The 17,730-nt window shown below is 37.8% G+C and overlaps 1 protein-coding gene across 9 annotated transcripts in view; it reads left to right on the top strand.

Moving 5' to 3' along the window:
* CEP295 (centrosomal protein 295) overlaps nucleotides 1-17,730 on the top strand; it is a 54,839-nt gene that overhangs the window by 12,125 nt on the left and 24,984 nt on the right. For 6 of the 9 annotated variants that reach the window (XM_070365121.1, XM_070365119.1, XM_070365118.1 and 3 more), the window contains 9 exons: nucleotides 3,107-3,247; nucleotides 4,867-5,050; nucleotides 5,301-5,468; nucleotides 7,418-7,639; nucleotides 11,024-11,116; nucleotides 11,256-11,353; nucleotides 12,872-13,009; nucleotides 13,480-13,577; nucleotides 13,839-17,265. In XM_070365121.1, the coding sequence (XP_070221222.1) occupies nucleotides 3,107-3,247; nucleotides 4,867-5,050; nucleotides 5,301-5,468; nucleotides 7,418-7,639; nucleotides 11,024-11,116; nucleotides 11,256-11,353; nucleotides 12,872-13,009; nucleotides 13,480-13,577; nucleotides 13,839-17,265 (4,569 nt within the window). Of the gene's footprint in view, nucleotides 1-3,106; nucleotides 3,248-3,267; nucleotides 3,412-4,866; nucleotides 5,051-5,300; nucleotides 5,469-7,417; nucleotides 7,640-11,023; nucleotides 11,117-11,255; nucleotides 11,354-12,871; nucleotides 13,010-13,479; nucleotides 13,578-13,838; nucleotides 17,266-17,730 lie in introns of those variants that run through there. The other 3 variants (XM_070365123.1, XM_070365124.1, XM_070365120.1) reach the window with 3 other exon arrangements.

Here is a 17,730-nt window from a genome sequence, read left to right as displayed (position 1 = left end):
TACATCATATCCTTGTCTGTAGGAAATGATATGGCTTAAAAATTAATTATCTGTGTTAAGGGTGACAAACAATTGTTACTCCTTGTTATAATTGCTGTTTCTTTGTAACAGTGAATTTTCACCTTTTTCATGTTAAGATATATTTATCTACTAGATACATACACTATTTCACAGTGTAGCATTCATGTGGAGGTTAGAATGCAACAAATTCTGTAATAGCTAGTGTTAATATTTGATCAAGACACAAGATGAGTATTACCATCATAAAGTTAACTTCTAAGAAAGGAATAAATCTTGAAGCTTGTTTAAATTGTAAAATACTATTATAACTTCAATACCTTCTATTAGTATTAAACATATATTTTATACTAAGATTGATGAAAGACATTTCTGTTTTTAGCTGTCATATAGGGTATCACTGATGGTGTCACAGTAAATTTTTAAACTTTTTTCTTTGACAGTAACTAAAAGACCTACCTTCTCTTCAATTTCTGGACTTGAAGATTACATTAGTAGTTATAATGCAGTTTTATAAAAACTGTCCCGCATACTAAAGCATTCTAATATTTTCTTCCTTACACCATCACTTAGGAAAAATCTGTCTGTAAACCTTGGGTTTAAAATGTGATAGTGCAGTAATGTGCTTGAATTCCCAGATAACAAATCTCTGTATTTTCATCTGCATCTAAGCTTATTTCACATGTGCAATAATTTAGAATCTTTCTTTGAGTAGAATGATAGGATCTTTATAGGAGGTATCTTATAAAACTACTTGCATTCTTGGCATATATTTCAGTTATTCCTTCAGCTGCTTTCTCCAGATAAGCACTTTCATTTCGTTCAGTCAGTCTTTTAGCATGTGAGAGTTGCTGTCATGTTTTGTTTGAATATCTTGATAAAGTGGTTATACTTGATAGAGTCTGTTGTATGTTATAAAGTTTGTCTTTGACAGAATGATGACATTGACCTGCTATATTCCTATTTAGAGCCAGTTATTCTCTAAATTTTGTGCTACATTTACGTTCTGTACACACAAACAAAACTTCATAGGCTTGAAATTCCTAAATTACTCCTGCTCTTCATCCTTTATATTAGTATTAAAAAGTTGTTTTATACTAAGGATGTTTTCATCTGATTTATTCCTTTGTCAATGACTGTACGCAGCACTTGTTAAAATGGATTTTTCATCCTAGAAATATTTTTCTAATCAGATCCACTGTATTGTTTGCTGTAAGATCCAGAAATGTCAGCAGACAAGCAGAACAGATTTCGACCTATATGTCTTGGGTAGAAGATGCAGAAGTAGCATATTTAATCACTTACTGTTTTGTGTATTGCAGATTACAATTCATGGGAAAGGGGTTTTCAGAAACATGTTTTCTAAAAAGTATTTTTGCTTGGGATTTACACTTTTGCAAATTTCACATATATCTTTTGAGTTCAGCTGGTAAAAATAGAATCTTGCAATTATTTCAACCAGATACTTGTTTAAATTTTTAATTGCATTGACACAAAGTTTCAGCAGATTGTCTTCTTAAAGAAAACAGTTACTTGTAAAACCTTGTTTTGACATTGAATGGTCAGATTACATGGTAAAGAACCCACCTGCCAATGCAGGAGATGTGAGTTTGATCCTAGGTCGGGAAGATCCCTTGAAGAAAGAAATGACAACCCACTCCAGTATTTTTGCATGGAAAATTCCACAGACAGAGGACCCTAGCAGGCTGCAGTCCAAAAGAGTTGGACACAGCTTAGCAATTGAACAGCTGCAGCAGCAGTCAGATTAAAACTTGTTTGGCATGTCTAATGTTTCTCTGACCCTTTATTGATACTCTTTATATATATCATTATATCTGGACTCAGTCTGTTTATTATATATGTTGTGTGTTTTGAAGTTTTTCCTTCTCTTCAAATTTTGGTTTATCATAGTTGACATTCTGGTTTTTAATTCACCCTCACATGATGTTAAGAATCCCCAAATAACTTTTTTTCTTAAAAACCTCATGGCCTAAATGAAATGTTGCTCCTAAAATTCATTTTAATATTTTACATGTTAATACACTGAATAATTTTATAGAGGTTATAACTTTGATTTAATCTGACCTTTGTTAATAAGGATTTACATAAATATTTATTAGCTCAAAAGGAATATAATATTTTTCATACATTTATTTGGCCATTACACTCTTTGTTTCTTTCTTATTTTTTGGCTGCATTGAGCAGCTTGCAGGATCTTAATTTGCTAACCAGGGATCCAACCACATCCCCTGCATTGGGAGGGCAGAGTCTTAACCAGTGGACTGCCAGAGAAGTCCCTACTCTTTCTTAATTCATTAGCTATCTCTTTATTTATCTCACTACTTGAGAGTTATAAATAATTTTAAATATGTGGTAATAGCTTTTGTGGTTATTGTTTCACTGACTGATAGATTTTTACCATGTAAAATATTTAAGATTTTTACTTAAAGTTATGTTTGAAATGCTTACTTGTATTTGAAAGTGAATGTTTAGGTATAATAGTAAATCCAGGTTATGTTCCATGCCCCACCCCGAACGCACATGCACACATTTAATGTTGCTATGTTAATGAAATAATGGCTCACTGTACAACCACATGATCATTGATTTGCACAAGTTCTAGTAAGCCAGAAATTATGTTAAAGAAGGTGTTTTGATTATTTGGCCTTCCCGAGGTGCAAGCCAAGCAGCAAATTTTGGCTGAAAACCAAAGGCAAATCTTAGTGCTAATGGCTTTCATGACCTTTGACGTTTGTGATTTCTTAACTATTATTTGTTTACCTTTCAACACTGTTGTTTTAGTAGAATTTCTTAATAAAAATAGGATGGAGGAATTATTTGGATGAGTATAGTGTACTTTACTTTAAAATGAACAAGTTGTAAAACTGTTTAACAATTCGACTTTTTTCATACATACATGCTGTTGATAATTGTGGGCATTTAAAAATATAACTTGAAAGAATATATGTAGCTGGTTATCATTTAATTTGATATAAATAGAAAAACATGATTTTAGGGTTGTTTTGCTTTTTAGTTACCACTTTGTTTCATACTTTATTTGTCTAAAATGTTATTGATTGACTGCTAGCCAGATCCTCATTTGGCTGCTGAAGAAGAAGCTAAAAGATTAGAAGAACTACAGAAGCAGGCAGCGCAAGAGAAAATGGAACAGAGTGAGAAGGCACATGCCCGGGGATTCCAAGCAATGAAAAAGATCCATTTGGCTCAAGTAAGCATTCAGTTCTGCTGATGGCCTTACGGATGGCACTGTAGGACTTAACTGACAGGGAACAGTCTCAAAGGACAGAGTCTTGAAGAATGGGAAAACGGCGTCTCTGATTCATGTTATTCCAAGTTTTCCGACTTGCTTTTACCTCCTCGTTTCAAATTCAGGTTGGATGAAACTGTTCTCATTTTTCTTCTAAAATTTGTACTAATGAATATATTAAAAGTTTAATGTATTAATCAGTTTAAAAATAGCCCAAGAAGAAATTAATCACTTTTCTAGTTTAGTTATTTGAATTACATTTGTGCTCTATGGATTTTCAGATTCGATTCGTTAAATATTTACCAAGCAAAGGACTTGTTGGCTTTGCAGAATATTGTTCAAAAATAGTCACAATCCTTGCTGTCAAGAAGCATTGAACTTTGTTGCAGAGATGTAAAATATGTATGATGAAAGCTGGCTTTGTAGTTATAGCATTGCATCTGTCATGCTTATTGTTCAATGTTTATTCTTGAAACAGCATAGAAATGATTCCTCTTCTTAGAAGTCTGATTTTCTTTTCTGAATTTGACTAATACATTTGGATTTTTAAACATTCATCTGAAGAATGAGTTTTTATGCACTTCTATGGTAATTAGATGCCACAGAATTAGATGCCTTAGTTTGTATAATTTGAACTGAATTATGACTTAAATTTTTAGTTTTTATCACTAGGACTTCCCTGTTGGCTCAGACAGTAGAGAATCTGTCTGCAGTGCCGAAGACCTGGGTTGGATCCCTGAGTCAGGCAGATCTCCTGGAGAAGGGAATGGCTACCCACTCCAGTAATCCTGCCTGGGAAGTTCCATGGAGAGAGACTACAGTCAGGTTAACCCCTAGTTTATAAACCCCTAGTTTATAAAAGCTAAAAGATGAATTTCATCTAAGTTTTAAACCTACAGGCAAAAAAACATGAAAAGTAATATAAACTGAGCACATTCTTGCATAAATTAGTAGTGTTTAGTGGTTAAGAAAGTGGACTTCACAGTCAATCTTCCCAGGGTTTTCCTCCCTTCTTCACTACTTAGCTGTTTAATCATAAGCATAGTGTGGAATAACAGGAAATATTTGTTAAGCCACAATCTCCCTGAGTCTTGGTGCTCACTTGAGAATGGTATCTGCTGCTGGCAGCATAGAGAACTGAAAAAAGTACATTGCAGGAGCGGTGGCACCTTAATTAGAGTGTAGCTTTGTGACTGTCCCGAGGAAGGAGACCTGACAGACACGTTTGAAGCTTTGTGGCCTAACCAAAACCATCTTCTCATATTACTTGCCAGCATAATAGAGTTGACCCTTGAAGTGTGTGGGTCAGCTTACACCTGCATATTTTTTCAATGGTAAATACTGTGGTGCTGCACGGTCCATAGTTGGTTGAATCTGCGGATTTGGAAGAACTGCGGATATGGAGGGCCAACTCGTAGTGTCTTGTGGCATTTGATCAAATGGTAAAGGAGGGGATGGAACTACAGCCCCTGTCTTCATGATTTCTCCACTTTTAATTTCCTTCATGATTTCCTCACTATTAATGTTACTATCCAAAGTGTGTGACTCAGTTGTTAATTATTTCTCTTTATTCTTGGAAGAATCAAGAGAAACTAATGAAAGAACTCCAGCAGCTCCAGCAAGAGGACCTGGCACGCAGGAGACTGATGGTAGCACGGATGCCACCACAACTAGTGGAACTTCCATACAAACGCAGTGAAATGAAAGAAGATTGGCAGAGAGAGCTAGAATTTGCCTTTGAAGACATGTACAACGCAGACAGAAGTAAGATGTTTTCAGTAAACTTTCAAAGTTTACTTTGAAATGTTATTAAATGTCATTAAAATGTTACTTATTAAATGTCTTTGTGGGAAAATACATTTGTCTTGATGAAGCAGTTTTTGTTTTGAAAGTTCTCATTTGAAAGAGGTGCTCATATTTTAAACTTGAAACTGTGATGAGCTTCAAAATTTTATGTGCAAGTTCTTTTTAGTCATTTTGGAATGGAAACATGTCTGTGCATTTCTTTATTGAGAGGTGAAAGGAAACCTGATTTTGCACCTTGAACCAGAGCCTCTGCCTGCTGTGATTGATCAGATCCAAGACGAAGAACTGGACCTCTCAATGGAACACGAAAGTTTAGGGGAGACTGAAAACATTCCAATGACAGAAGCTGAAACAGTACATTCTAGTGAAGCAGATGGTAAAAACTTCTGACCTGAATATTGCTGTATTTTATAGGAAAAAATGTTAATCATTTGCCAGCAGTTAGGAAAGGCTGGTTTGATTTAACTACTGCTGCTGCTAAGTCGCTTCAGTCGTGTCCGACTCTGTGTGACCCCATAGACGGCCGCCCACCAGGCTCCCCCGTCCCTGGGGTTCTCCAGGCAAGAACACTGGAGTGGGTTGCCATTTCCTTCTCCAATGCATGAAAGTGAAAAGTGAAAGGGAAGTCACTCAGTCGTGTCCGACTCTTAGCGACCCCATGGACTGCAGCCCACCAGGTTCCTCCGCCCATGGGATTTTCCAGGCAAGAGTACTGGAGTGGGGTGCCATTGCCTTCTCTGAATTTAACTACAAACAGTGCCTAATACTAATGGGAGTGATAAGGGGAGGAAACTTCAGATTTCCGTCACTAAAGATCCTTTTCATATACATAGGAGGAATGTTTATATATATATATATATATATATATATGTAGTCTGAAGATTTTTAGGTTACTTAGGTTATTTGATAAACTCAGTTCATTTGAAAGGTCAGCATTTTTTTGTTTTTGCTTTTTAGATTTTGTGCTTCTACGGTGCAATCTACTGTGCTTCTAGGCACTTCATATGTGAGGATGAACAGCACAAACTTAGGTTGCTTCCAAACTTCATCTCTCTCTCCACCTTCTGAATTTTTTCAGTTGCCAGTGTCTAACAGTACATTTTTCATCTTCTCTTGCCTTGTCCTTCTGTCTTCCTCATGTTAATGATGATACCACAGTCTGCAGTAATCCAGGCCAGAGCTATGAGAGGCATCAATACCTCTAAAAAGACAAAGCTGTTTTTCACTACACATCTCCTTAGAGACCAAGTCTTCTTCCTTTTAACTTCTTTTCTCCCCATTCCTAAGAGTATTGCCTTTGTTCAAAACCACTCAGACTTTCTTTTCATCTTCACCATACACTGTGGATAGGTAGTCCTTGGGGGTTCCCATTTTATGTGGATCTCCTCTAAGACTCCTTGGGGTAGGGCTCTAGGCATTATCCCTGTTTCCTGTGTTCACACTGCTGTCCGAACAAAGTATAAGGTTACTACGATTTGGCATAAATTTCAGAAAAATGGGTTCTGGGCTCAATTGCCATGAATTCCCCTTTAAACTTCATTTCTGGCCTCTGCAGAATCTTTTATTTTCTTGCAAACCTTATAGCACATATTTTGAATGCTAGTCTTAACCACAGATTAAGAGATACACATTCTGTCATCATTTATCAAGTGGAATAAGCATCTTCCTGATACATTTTTAAGCTTGCTGCATGCCGATCATTGAAAAATACAGTTGACCCATGAACAAGGGGTTAGGGGTGCCAACCCTCCATACAGTCCAAACTCTGCTTGTAACTTGGGCCTCAGTATCCAGTATATCTGCAGATTCAACCAACCCTGGATCATGTAGTCCTGTGATAACATATTTATTTGAAAATAATCTGCACATAAGTGGAGCCCAGGTGGTGCTAGTGGTTAAAAATCTGCATGTCACTGCAGGAGACGAAACAGATGTGGATTCAGTCCCGGGGTTGGGAAGATCCCCTAGAACATGGTATCCCACTCCACTGTTCTTGCCTGGTCCCATGGACAGAGGAGCCTGGTGGGCTGCAGTCCATAAGGTCGCAAAGAGTCAGACATGACTGCAGTGACCTAGCATGCATGCACGTGCAATTCACATGCATGTTCACGGGTCAGCTGTAATCGAATTTTGGTGTCCTTATTTAAATTTAAGTTGAAAAAAATTATACCTGGTTATAAAATTGTGTTTAATTGTAAATACTGAGGAAAATACAGTTGTACTTTTGTTTTAACCAGTGGTGGTTGTGGTAACTAAGTGTAAAGATAGACTAATTTACTTTATTTGTAATAGGTGCTGAATAAATTGTATTTCCTTTTCTTTTAGTTCCCTCAGCAGTAAAGACCCACCGGATTCCTTCAAAAATTCTTTTTAAAAAATTATTAAATAAGATCCGAAGCCAAAAATCTCTCTGGACAATTAAATCCGTGTCTGAAGAGGAGGGTGAAATGATTACAACTGTCAGTGAAGCTGAAAGTAAAGCCCTGACAGTTGAATCAGGAGCAACTGTGAGTGAAGACAGAACATTATCCTCTGGGCAGGAACAAGGTAGTTTTCTCCAGTCTCATATTATAGTACATAAACCCTTTCTAAGTTGTTCAAAGATAAGCTCATTTCTGAAAAATCAAAGAACAGAGGTCAAAAGGAAGAAAAATGTTTCAAAGCCCATAATGCTGCCACTTACAGGCAGTGAGTGTTAGAAACCTTACTGAATCCTCTTCCAGAGCACTTTGAGTGTAGTGAGTTATTCATAGATATGTTTCCAAAGACATTGATGAACCAGAACTAGCCTGTTCCTTATGTTGAGATGTACAGGCTGTTTCTAATGTTTCTTATTACTTTTTTGCACTGTAATGAGCATCATTTTAGCAAAGTCTTTGCCTACATCTTTAATTATTTCCATAGGAACAAAGGAAAGGAATTCCCGAATCAAAGGATATGAACACATTAACAGTTTTGAATGTACAGTATTGTGTGTTTATTTTACTTTCCCACCAGAGATTTGGTTTCTTGTTAATTTTTAAAAAAAAATTTTGGTAGATAAATAGGCTATTTAAATATATTCCCAGAAGTTACTAAAGTCAAACCAGTAGTATTTCCTTGAATTACATACTATCAAACAAGAATCATGATATAACTCTTCTTTGATTTGCTTTTTTCTTTGAGTTTTATCTTCTAGATTTTTTTTAAACAAAGTAATTGGATTTATGTGGAAATGTTTTGCTGCCAGCCTTCTTAAAGAAGTGGCTTGTAGTTCCTATTTAAGTCTTTGATTTGATCCTAAGTACAGCAGGAATCCTTCTGAAAATACTTTCTGCACTTGACCTTTTGACACCTCCCTTTCTTGGTTTTCCTACGTCGCTGACTTCTCCGTTGTTGTTTTCTTTGCTGCTTATTCTCATCTCAACAACCACTAGTTATTGCCCCAGAACTTGATTCTCACATCTCATCTCTTTGTATTGATACTCCCTAGTTGGTCTCTAAAATGTGATGCCTTTACATTACACTCTGTATGCCAGTGACTTCCAGGTGTGTCTTTCCAGACTTGGCCTCTTCGTTGAACTCCACTTCTTTATTTAAATGTCTATTTGATATTTTCCCTTGGTGGCTCAGGTGGTGAAGAATCCACCTGCAATGCAGGATTGAACCCTGGGTCAGGAAGATCCCCCTGGAGAAGGAAATGGCAACCCACTCCAGTATTCTAGCCTGGAGAATTCCATGGACAAAGGAGCCTGGCAGGCTACAGCCCATGGGGTCACAAAGAGTCAAACACGACTAAGCAGCTAACACACACACACTCGTGTATCGAATCACATCTTAAACTTCTCCAGAGCTAAGTTTTTGATATCCCCTCCTGCCCTATACCTGCTTTTCCTATGATCATATATTTCAGTAAGTGGCAAAAAATTCTCTTGCTTAAGCCAAAAAGCTTGTCATTCTGGTTTGTCTCTTCTGTATTCTACATCCAAATCATCATCAACCTATTGATCCTATGGTCAAAATATATCCAGAGTCCAGCCATTTCTTACAGCTACCATCCTTGTGTAAGTAACATTCATTCTCTAGTGTAGATTCTTGCCTACACTAACCTCCTCTCTATGCATAGCTTTGGCACCTTCCTGCAGTAATCTTTTTCCAGAGTCATCTTGTTAAAACATGTCAGCTACGTCATTCCTTTGGGGGAAACCCTCCAACAACTACCCATTTCCTTCAGGAAAACTGTTTTTCTTATGGTGGCATCAGATCTCCCCACACACCCCTCCCCACTACTTCCCTTACTCACTGTTGCTCTGACTTCATTTTTTCCCCAACCACTGCACTGTAGGCACTGGCTTCCTGGCTGATTTTCCAACACAGCAAATATAAATCATATGGTCTTTGAAAGTGCTGGTTTTGGGTGGGGAGGGGGATGCCCTTGGGTATATTTATGGCTTACTCTGTCACTTCTTTCAAATACTTGCTCAGATACCACTTTCTCAATAAAGCCTTCTCAGCCACTCTATGTAAAATGTCAAATTCCTATACCTTCCCCCAGCCCCATAATCCTCACTCCCTGTCACCTCTGCTCCATGGCTCTTAGCATCTGATGGACCGTAAATTTTCTTTCTTGCTCATTTGCTTCTTGTCTTGACACCTACCCCTCTCCACCTTGCTCATCCTCCAGTCCTGGAATGTAGAACTTGATTTTGTTCATTGCTATATCCCCAGAGTCTAGACTAGTGCTCAGTTCGTATTTATTAACTTAATTGACCTGCTTAAAGCAAAGAGAGATAAGTTTGGAAGTCAGACATGTGATATTCAAGTACATGGGCATGGAAGAACTCTTAGTGGAAAGAATTCAATGAGAAAAGGGCTTATAAGACATCTGAGGAACTCGGGCATTTAGAAAATGTCTAGAGAAGGGGCAAGCAGTAAAAAGGAGTGAGAAGTAGGAGAGAGAATATGGCATTGGCATTTAATACAAGGCGACACTTTCATCTTTAATCCATAACCAAGTAATTTTGGAAAAGGGCCTGGGTAGTAATCTTTCTCTAGCCTCATTTGACTGTGTTCTTCCCCTTATCTGAACCAAGTTTTTTTTGTTTTTTTTTTTAAATCCTCATAGGGTCCTTAATGCCTGCTGACCTGTCTGGAAAGGTTTCCTGTCCATCTCACACTCTTTACCTGGTTGATTCTTCCTTACCTTTCAAATGTCCACTTAAGTGCCATTTCCTAAGGGAAATCTCATCTGAGCTCCTAGTCTGATTCAGATTTGTCTGAAATACTCTCTTGTATAGCCCCTCTTTTTTTGTTTCTTATATAGTACTTAGCACTGTTTCTAATTTTATAATTTTTTTCTAAGATGATTATATAACGTTTTGCTCCCACCTGCCCCATAAAACCCACTTTGAGGCCTTTCCTTCCTGACCAGGTACATGTGCATGCAGCACATCCGTAGGTGCTGCATGAATGTGTGGGTGATACTCTGTGCAGTTTCTGGCTACCCTGATATGATCAGTGTATACTGCTTTAACTTAACTTTCTGCTCTGGTTTCATAAATAATAAAAATCCTAAAATCTAAGTATGTTGAAGATACATTTAAATTTCTTCAGCTTTTTTCTTTTTACAGTTTGGTACCTTACTTCCTCTATTCTTTTTATGCTTTCCTATTGTGTTTGAAACTGTTGTAAGCCTGTCTTTTAAGTCAGTTGTCTTTCATCTTTTCCTTTTTGTTTACAATTTTAGTCTTACATCTTCTTGTATCTTCTTTATTTTCTTTTTGTGTTTGACTTGAGTTTATCAGATAAAATATGTGATCATCTGGAAGGTGGCTGGATCTTAACTAAATAAGACATTCAGGTGGACCAGTGATAATCTGAATGTAGATTTTTGTTACATTGTTCAGATTTAATTTTCACAGTGATATTATGTTAATAATGTATCTGTTACAGTTGTTGAAAGTGACATGCTAACAATTGACTCTGGACCACTTACTAGTGAAGATAAACCACTTTCATTTAGTACTGACTCTGAAAAGGAACAAGGTATTTCTTTTTCACATTCTTAAGCGAACTTAATTCATTACATCTTTTTCCTAATAAAATTACATGTAATAAATGAACAAAGGACATTACAGTTGTATTAAATTAGTGAAACTAATTTTTGCTTTGGGAATTCTCTTAGAAATGAAAACCACTCAGCCTCTCATAGCTCCAAGTTCAATTCTACTTCATCCTCAGGAAGAAGCAGTCAGAGTTAGAATGGCAGCGAGGCAGAAACAGGTAATTTGAAATTTTTATTTTTAAAGGTTTCTTTCTTCCCCTGGGTACTATAGTTTTGTTTGACCAGTGAGATTTGTCTTAAAATCCGGCTACTTTTGATAACCATTTCTTCTACCTTACACATTCATTTGATAAAGGCAGAGATTGTCTTTTTTAAAAGTCAATTTACCCTACATAGTTTCTTGTACAATGCCTTATATATAGTAAGTACTCAATAAATATTTGTTGAATAACTGAGTCCCTGTCATGATATTAAACATTTGGACTTTGTGATCCCAACAGTTTTTTTGAAAGGCTGTTTTTCAAAGAAAAAATTTTAATTCAGCTTCTACAACTGTAATATTGGGCCCTTCTACTTTAATGAAAAATTTTTCTTAATACAAATTAACTTGATAGAGGCTAATTGTTACTAAACCAATCAGTTTATAGTCATAGCTTTTATAAAAAATACATCTGAGGGTTGATAATCTTATGAGCCATTGTTTTTTCTCAGATAAATGCTTTCTAATCTGTGTTGTAAAGCAGGATTGTCTAATAGATTCTTCTACAGTAATGGAAATATTCCATATCTGTGTCAAGTATGGTAACTGTTAGCTATGTGGGCTGTTGAATATGAGTAGAGCAACTGAAAAAACTGAATTTTAAATTTTGTTTTGGATTGCTCTAAGTTTTAATAGTCACATGTAGCTAGTGACTACCATATTGAAGGAAGGTAAAGACAGGAACTCAGCTATAGTCACTCTTGCTTGATGAGGAATAGGTAGTATCAGATTGAGACATTTTTAATTTTGAAAATTAGATCATTTCTAGCAGAAGTGTGCCGCTTAATAAAGCTTCACATAGATTCCCTTTTCTGTTCATTCCTTGTTTCTTATGTATATTTCAAGGACTAGAAGGTGTTGGATTTAGTAGGCAACCAGTTAGACTAGTCCTTGTCCTCATGAATCGTAGTTACTTTAACATAGATGTTTTTATTTCTTGGATTTGTGTGTGTGTGTTGGTATAATTTTAGAGTTTATCATGCCTCTGCCATTGTTTTCCCATCTGTTTCATGCCTGACAGTAAAGATTGAATGTTGTTCACTATACTTTTGTTTAACTTCTAGATAACTGCACCCTTTTACGAGTATGCCTAAGAAATCAAAGTGTTGTGGGAGGTCTTGATATTTAATTTCTTAGGCATTATCCTTACTGAAAACAGGATAAGAGCTAAAGATGTGAACACAGAATTTGCTACTTCTCTGGAGGTGGTGCTTCAGTGGTGATCAAGGTTTCCCTGTGCTCCCAGGAAATAGAAATAGTTAATATGTTTATTTTTAGTTCTCTCCCTTCTCCTTTCCCCTTTCTCCATCTCACTCCTTTCCTTCCTCTGGCAGTGGCAGGAACAGATAAAATATCACCACTTTCTTCTTGGAGAATTGGTACTCTTGGGGATGAGACCTATTACTTTTCATTGTAATGCATGTAAACTTTGGTATGAGTTTGTTGTTAATAGATCAGTAGTATTTTTGTTACTTAGATAATGGAAATAGAAGAACAGAAGCAAAAGCAGTTGGAATTGCTTGAACAGATTGAACAACAGAAGTTAAGATTAGAAACTGATTGCTTCAGAGCTCAGCTGGAAGAAGAAAAAAGAAAAAAAACTCAACAGATTGGGGTAGGATGCAGGAAATCTCATCCCTGTGTAGACTGTTGGAGGATAAGAACAATCAGTCTTAGTGTTCAGAAAAGTAAAACACCTTTCTAATTTGTGTTTGATTATCTTTTTTTAAAGTATGTATGTATATGATTATACAAACCTGATTGATATATATATATACATGTGTATAAGTAAGTTTATACAAACCTGATGACTCTGATCTTTCAGTTTCTAGACAGTGCTAATACAATGACCATGACTTGTATGTAATAGGTATGTTGAGCTCTTGAACTTCCTTGACACTAAACGAGAGTGACAGATTACTTCATTTCTCAACAATGGAAGTGCCAGTCTTTTTTAAGAAGAAGAAGAAGAAAAAAAAAAAAGGCTATATGGAAGTTTACAATTATAGAACTTCAGTTTATGTAAAATACTCTAGTACTTGTTTCTGTATTTGCCTTTTGATTAGTAGCTTTGTCTTTTACTAGGTCAGCACTGCTCCAACATCATACACCATATGTTCTGATGAAGATAGGCACAGGCAGATGATTCATATTTATCAGCAACAGCTATTACAGCAAAACAGGTATTAATTAGGGTACAGTTTTTATGTGATATTGTGTGGCTACATTTTCAGGGTTTATTATTTGGTGTATATGAAGATCTTACCAGGATTCCCTTTAGAATTAATGATATGTAGATTTCTCAAAGAGCAATGTTAATAGCATTGTTCCATTTCTGCCTTGATTATGGCCATCCCTAGATTGAATGTAATGTATAAACACTTGAGAATGTAGGTTGTTTTTGTTTTCATCAAAAAAGAGTAACATTTGTTTGTTTTGGGTAGGTTTCACAAGCAGTCTGTTGAAACAGCCAGGAAGCGATTACTTGAATATCAGGCAATGTTAAGAGGAAAGTACCCATCCATGTCAGCTACGCCAGTGATACCTGATTCTGTTACATCAGTGCCACCACCAATATCTGAAAGACCCAGTGTTCCATCAGAACATGAGGATCAAGGTCAGAGACCCAAACTGAGTCCTGACAAACAACCGGTACAGATCTCCAAATTAGAGCAAGATTCTCAGGTTTCAAGACAGAGTCGCTTTCCACAAAGACAGGTAGAAACAACTGAAGCATTAGTCACTTCACATGTTTTAGCCAAGCAAGCTTTGGAATCAGAAGAACACCAAAAGCAACTCTCACAGACTGAAGTACAACAGAGAGACTACAAATTGGTCGCTAAAGATTCTCAAATGCTTTCAAGGGCTTTATCACATGATAAGCCACTGACAGTACAGGATGCTAGAGAAAGAGCTGAAACATCTGGGGCAACAGCTTTTCAAAGTTCAGACTCCCAGCAAGTGTTCTCAGAGAACAATGAAAGTGTATCTTCTAAGTTAATTGAACCATCTTCATTCTTACCACTGGTAGCTGAGCATTCTTTTAGTTCTCTGCCTACTAAAGTCGAGTCTGGAGAAACCCAGCAGCCCTCTTCAACTGCGAGCAAAGGTGTAGTTTCTGTAAGCCACTCTGTAGCTGGCCAAATGCAGGATAAGTCTTTGCCATTCTCAGAAAATATCATAGCCCAGCAAAGTAATTTGAAGGCTCTCCAAGAACAGTTAGACCTACAGAAGGAAGTTCTTCGGACAAGACAGGAAGCTCAGGAACAATTGCTTTTGTGTAAACAGAAAGAGTTGGAAGGGCAAACTGGCCTTTCTATATTCCTTCCTTTAGTACCTCTGAATTCATTTGCTTCACTGCCTTCAGCCCAAGCTGAGTCAAGGAGAATCCAGGAATCTTCTCCAACCAAGAAAGAGACTGGTGTTTCCTCAGGCCATCCTGGGGTCCCACAACTTCAGGATAGGCTTAATTTTAAATTTTTCCAAGAACAGTTAAAAACGCAGAGGGACAGCCTTCAGGCTAGGCGGGAAGCCCAGGAAGTATTATGTGTGCATAAACAGAATGAGTTGGATGGGAGAGTATGGGCTGAACAGACTGGGTCCTCTTCTCTCCCACCTCAAGTAGCTCAGCATACATTTACTTCACTGCCTTCTGCTGGTCCTCAGTCTGGAAAAATCCAGGACCAGTATTCATCTAAGACTGAGAAGGAGCATTTCTCAATCCAGACTGAAATGCCCACATCTCAGGATGGGTCTTTAGGTTTCCCACAACAGTTCCAACCTTTGCACGATTGTTTGAAGTTGCTCCAAGAGCAGCTTATGACACAGAGGGATGCTCTCCAGGCCAGGCATGAAGCCCAAGTGGAATTACTTTCACGTAAACAAAGGGATTTGGAAGACGCTAAGTCTGTGCAGATGAGTTCTTCGTTCCTGCCAGTGGTCACTCAACAGTCACTTGCTTCACAAGTTTCAGCTAAAACTGAGCCTAGGAGAATTCAGAACTTTTATTTCTCTGAGAGGGATAGTGTTATTCCCTCAAATAATTTGGTAATGCCAGCATCTCAGGATGCATCTCTTAGTTTTCCACAGTATAGTCTGCCACGGCAGGAAAATTTAACAGCACTCCACAATCAGTCACATGTTCAGAGGGTAATACTTGGCGATAAACAAGAAACTCAGGAATTTGTACACAAACAAAGTGAATTAGAAAAAATTTTCCCTTCTGAACAGACTGGCACTTCTTTGTCTCAGGGAGCTGAATCTGAAAGATGCCAGGAATACATGTCATTCAGGAGTGACAGTACTGTTCCCTTGAGCCACTGGAAGATCCCAAGATCTCAGGAAAGACTTCTGGGATTTTCACGACATACACAACCTCTGCAAGGTAATTTGGAAGGACAGCAAGAACAGTTAGACAGAGAAGAGGAGGCCCTTCAGTTCAGCCAGAGATCCCAAGGGAATGTATCTTCTGGACAGACTTGCCCCTCGTTCACACCCCGGTTAGGGCAGCTCTCTCTTACTTCGTTGCCTTCTGCTGAATCTCGGGAACCTCTTTCAGCAGAGAGTGAGAGTAGAACTCCTTCAAGCCGTTTTCAGATCCCAGTGTTGCAGGATAGACTTTGGAAGTTATCACAGCTTATACAGCCTCAGCAAGATAACCTGAAGTCACTCCAAGAACAGTTAGCTACACAGAGGGAAGCCATCATTCAGTCTAGGCAGGAAGCTCAGCAAGAATTTCTTTTGCACAAACAGGGTGAGTGGAAGGGAAGAGTGTCTCCAGAGCAGGTTGGCACCTCCTCCTTCCTACCCCAGGTCATACAGCCTCTTGCTCCATTACCTCCTAGTAAAGCTGGTAGAATCCAAGAACCTTGTTCAACTAAGAGTGATAATATAGTCTCCTCAGGTCATTCTGAGATACCAAGGTTGCCTGATAGACTTTTAGGTTTACCACAGCCTGTTTTGCCTCAACAAGATTATCCAGTCACATTTCAACAAGAACATTTGTATGCCCAGACAAACCCCCTTCCATGTAGCGAGAAAATCCAGAGAGAGTTGGTTTTGCCCAGACAACATACACTTGAGGGAAAGTCACCTGAGCATTTTGTCCAACCTCACCATGGTGATTTAAAGGCCTATCAACGGCAGTTAGATATACAGAGGGAAGTCCAAGAAGAATTCCTTTTGCAAACACTAAGTAAATTGGAAAAAGGGGTCTCAGCTGAGCAGACCACCGCCTCTTCATCCTTATCCCACGTAGCACTGCCTGTTGCTGACTCTAAAGGAATGCCAAAGTGTTTTCCAGCTAGAAGTGACCTTGCTGTTTCCTCAAGTCATCCTGAGATTCTTAGACCTCAGGAGCGGCCTTTGCATTTATCCCAGGCTGTTTTGCCTCAGCAAGACCATGTGTCCACACAGTTGGGCCTTCAGGGTGAAGTGCTACGTTTTAGTGAAAAGGCCCAGGAAGAACTGCTAAGAGGCAATCACACAAAACTGATTGAAGGTGATGCTTCTGGGCAGCCTGTGCCCTCTTTGTTTCTACCCAAGGAAAGAGAACATTCGTTTATTCCACTACCTTTTGCTGAGGTAAAATCTCAAAACATATGTGAATTGTATTCAGCCAAGATTGAATGTGCAGCTCCCTCTAGTGCTTCTGTGAGCCCAAGACTTCAAGATAGAATTTTGAGTTTTTCACAACCCATCTTTGCTCAGCAAGATAACTGGGGACTTCAGAAGCAGTTGGAGCTACAAAAAGAAGTTCTGCCTTTTAGTCAGAAAGCCCAAGAAGTATTGCTTGTACCAACACAGACAGCCTTGCAGCAACAGACACAGAAACATCGGGAGACTCTGAAGGATTTCTTCAAAGACAGCCAGGTATGTATTAAACTTGAATATCTAAGAATGAAACATCACCAGTAACCCGATGACTCAGGTAACTCAGCCAAACTACTTATTTTACTCCTAGGCTGAAATAATAAGTTATTAGCTGTTGAGAATAAGTGGTTTGAACTTAACTGTGCTTTAATTTTCTACCTTAAATAACATGGGATTTAAAACATAAAAATTCATCTGCCTTGCATGGTGTTTATGAGGTTAATAGTTATTTGAAGCCCAACTAATTTCAGCCAGTAGTTTGATACAACCAAATGCAAACATCATTAAAAATGTAGGCTGTGTTTTGATGTTTTGTCATAAAGAGTTTTGAGCTTACCACAAGATTAAATTGTAAAATAACTAGTTAGCAGAATTTCTCTTAGGCAAATAGCAGACTTTGCTTTCTCTAGAGCATTTTGTTGACATTTGTATAGAATCAAAATGAGTACCATCTTTTTCTTTAAG

Source organism: Bos mutus, chromosome 29 (assembly GCF_027580195.1).
Source record: "Bos mutus isolate GX-2022 chromosome 29, NWIPB_WYAK_1.1, whole genome shotgun sequence".
NCBI classification, from domain to species: Eukaryota; Metazoa; Chordata; class Mammalia; order Artiodactyla; family Bovidae; genus Bos; species Bos mutus.
This window is presented reverse-complemented; position numbering and strand designations above follow the sequence as displayed.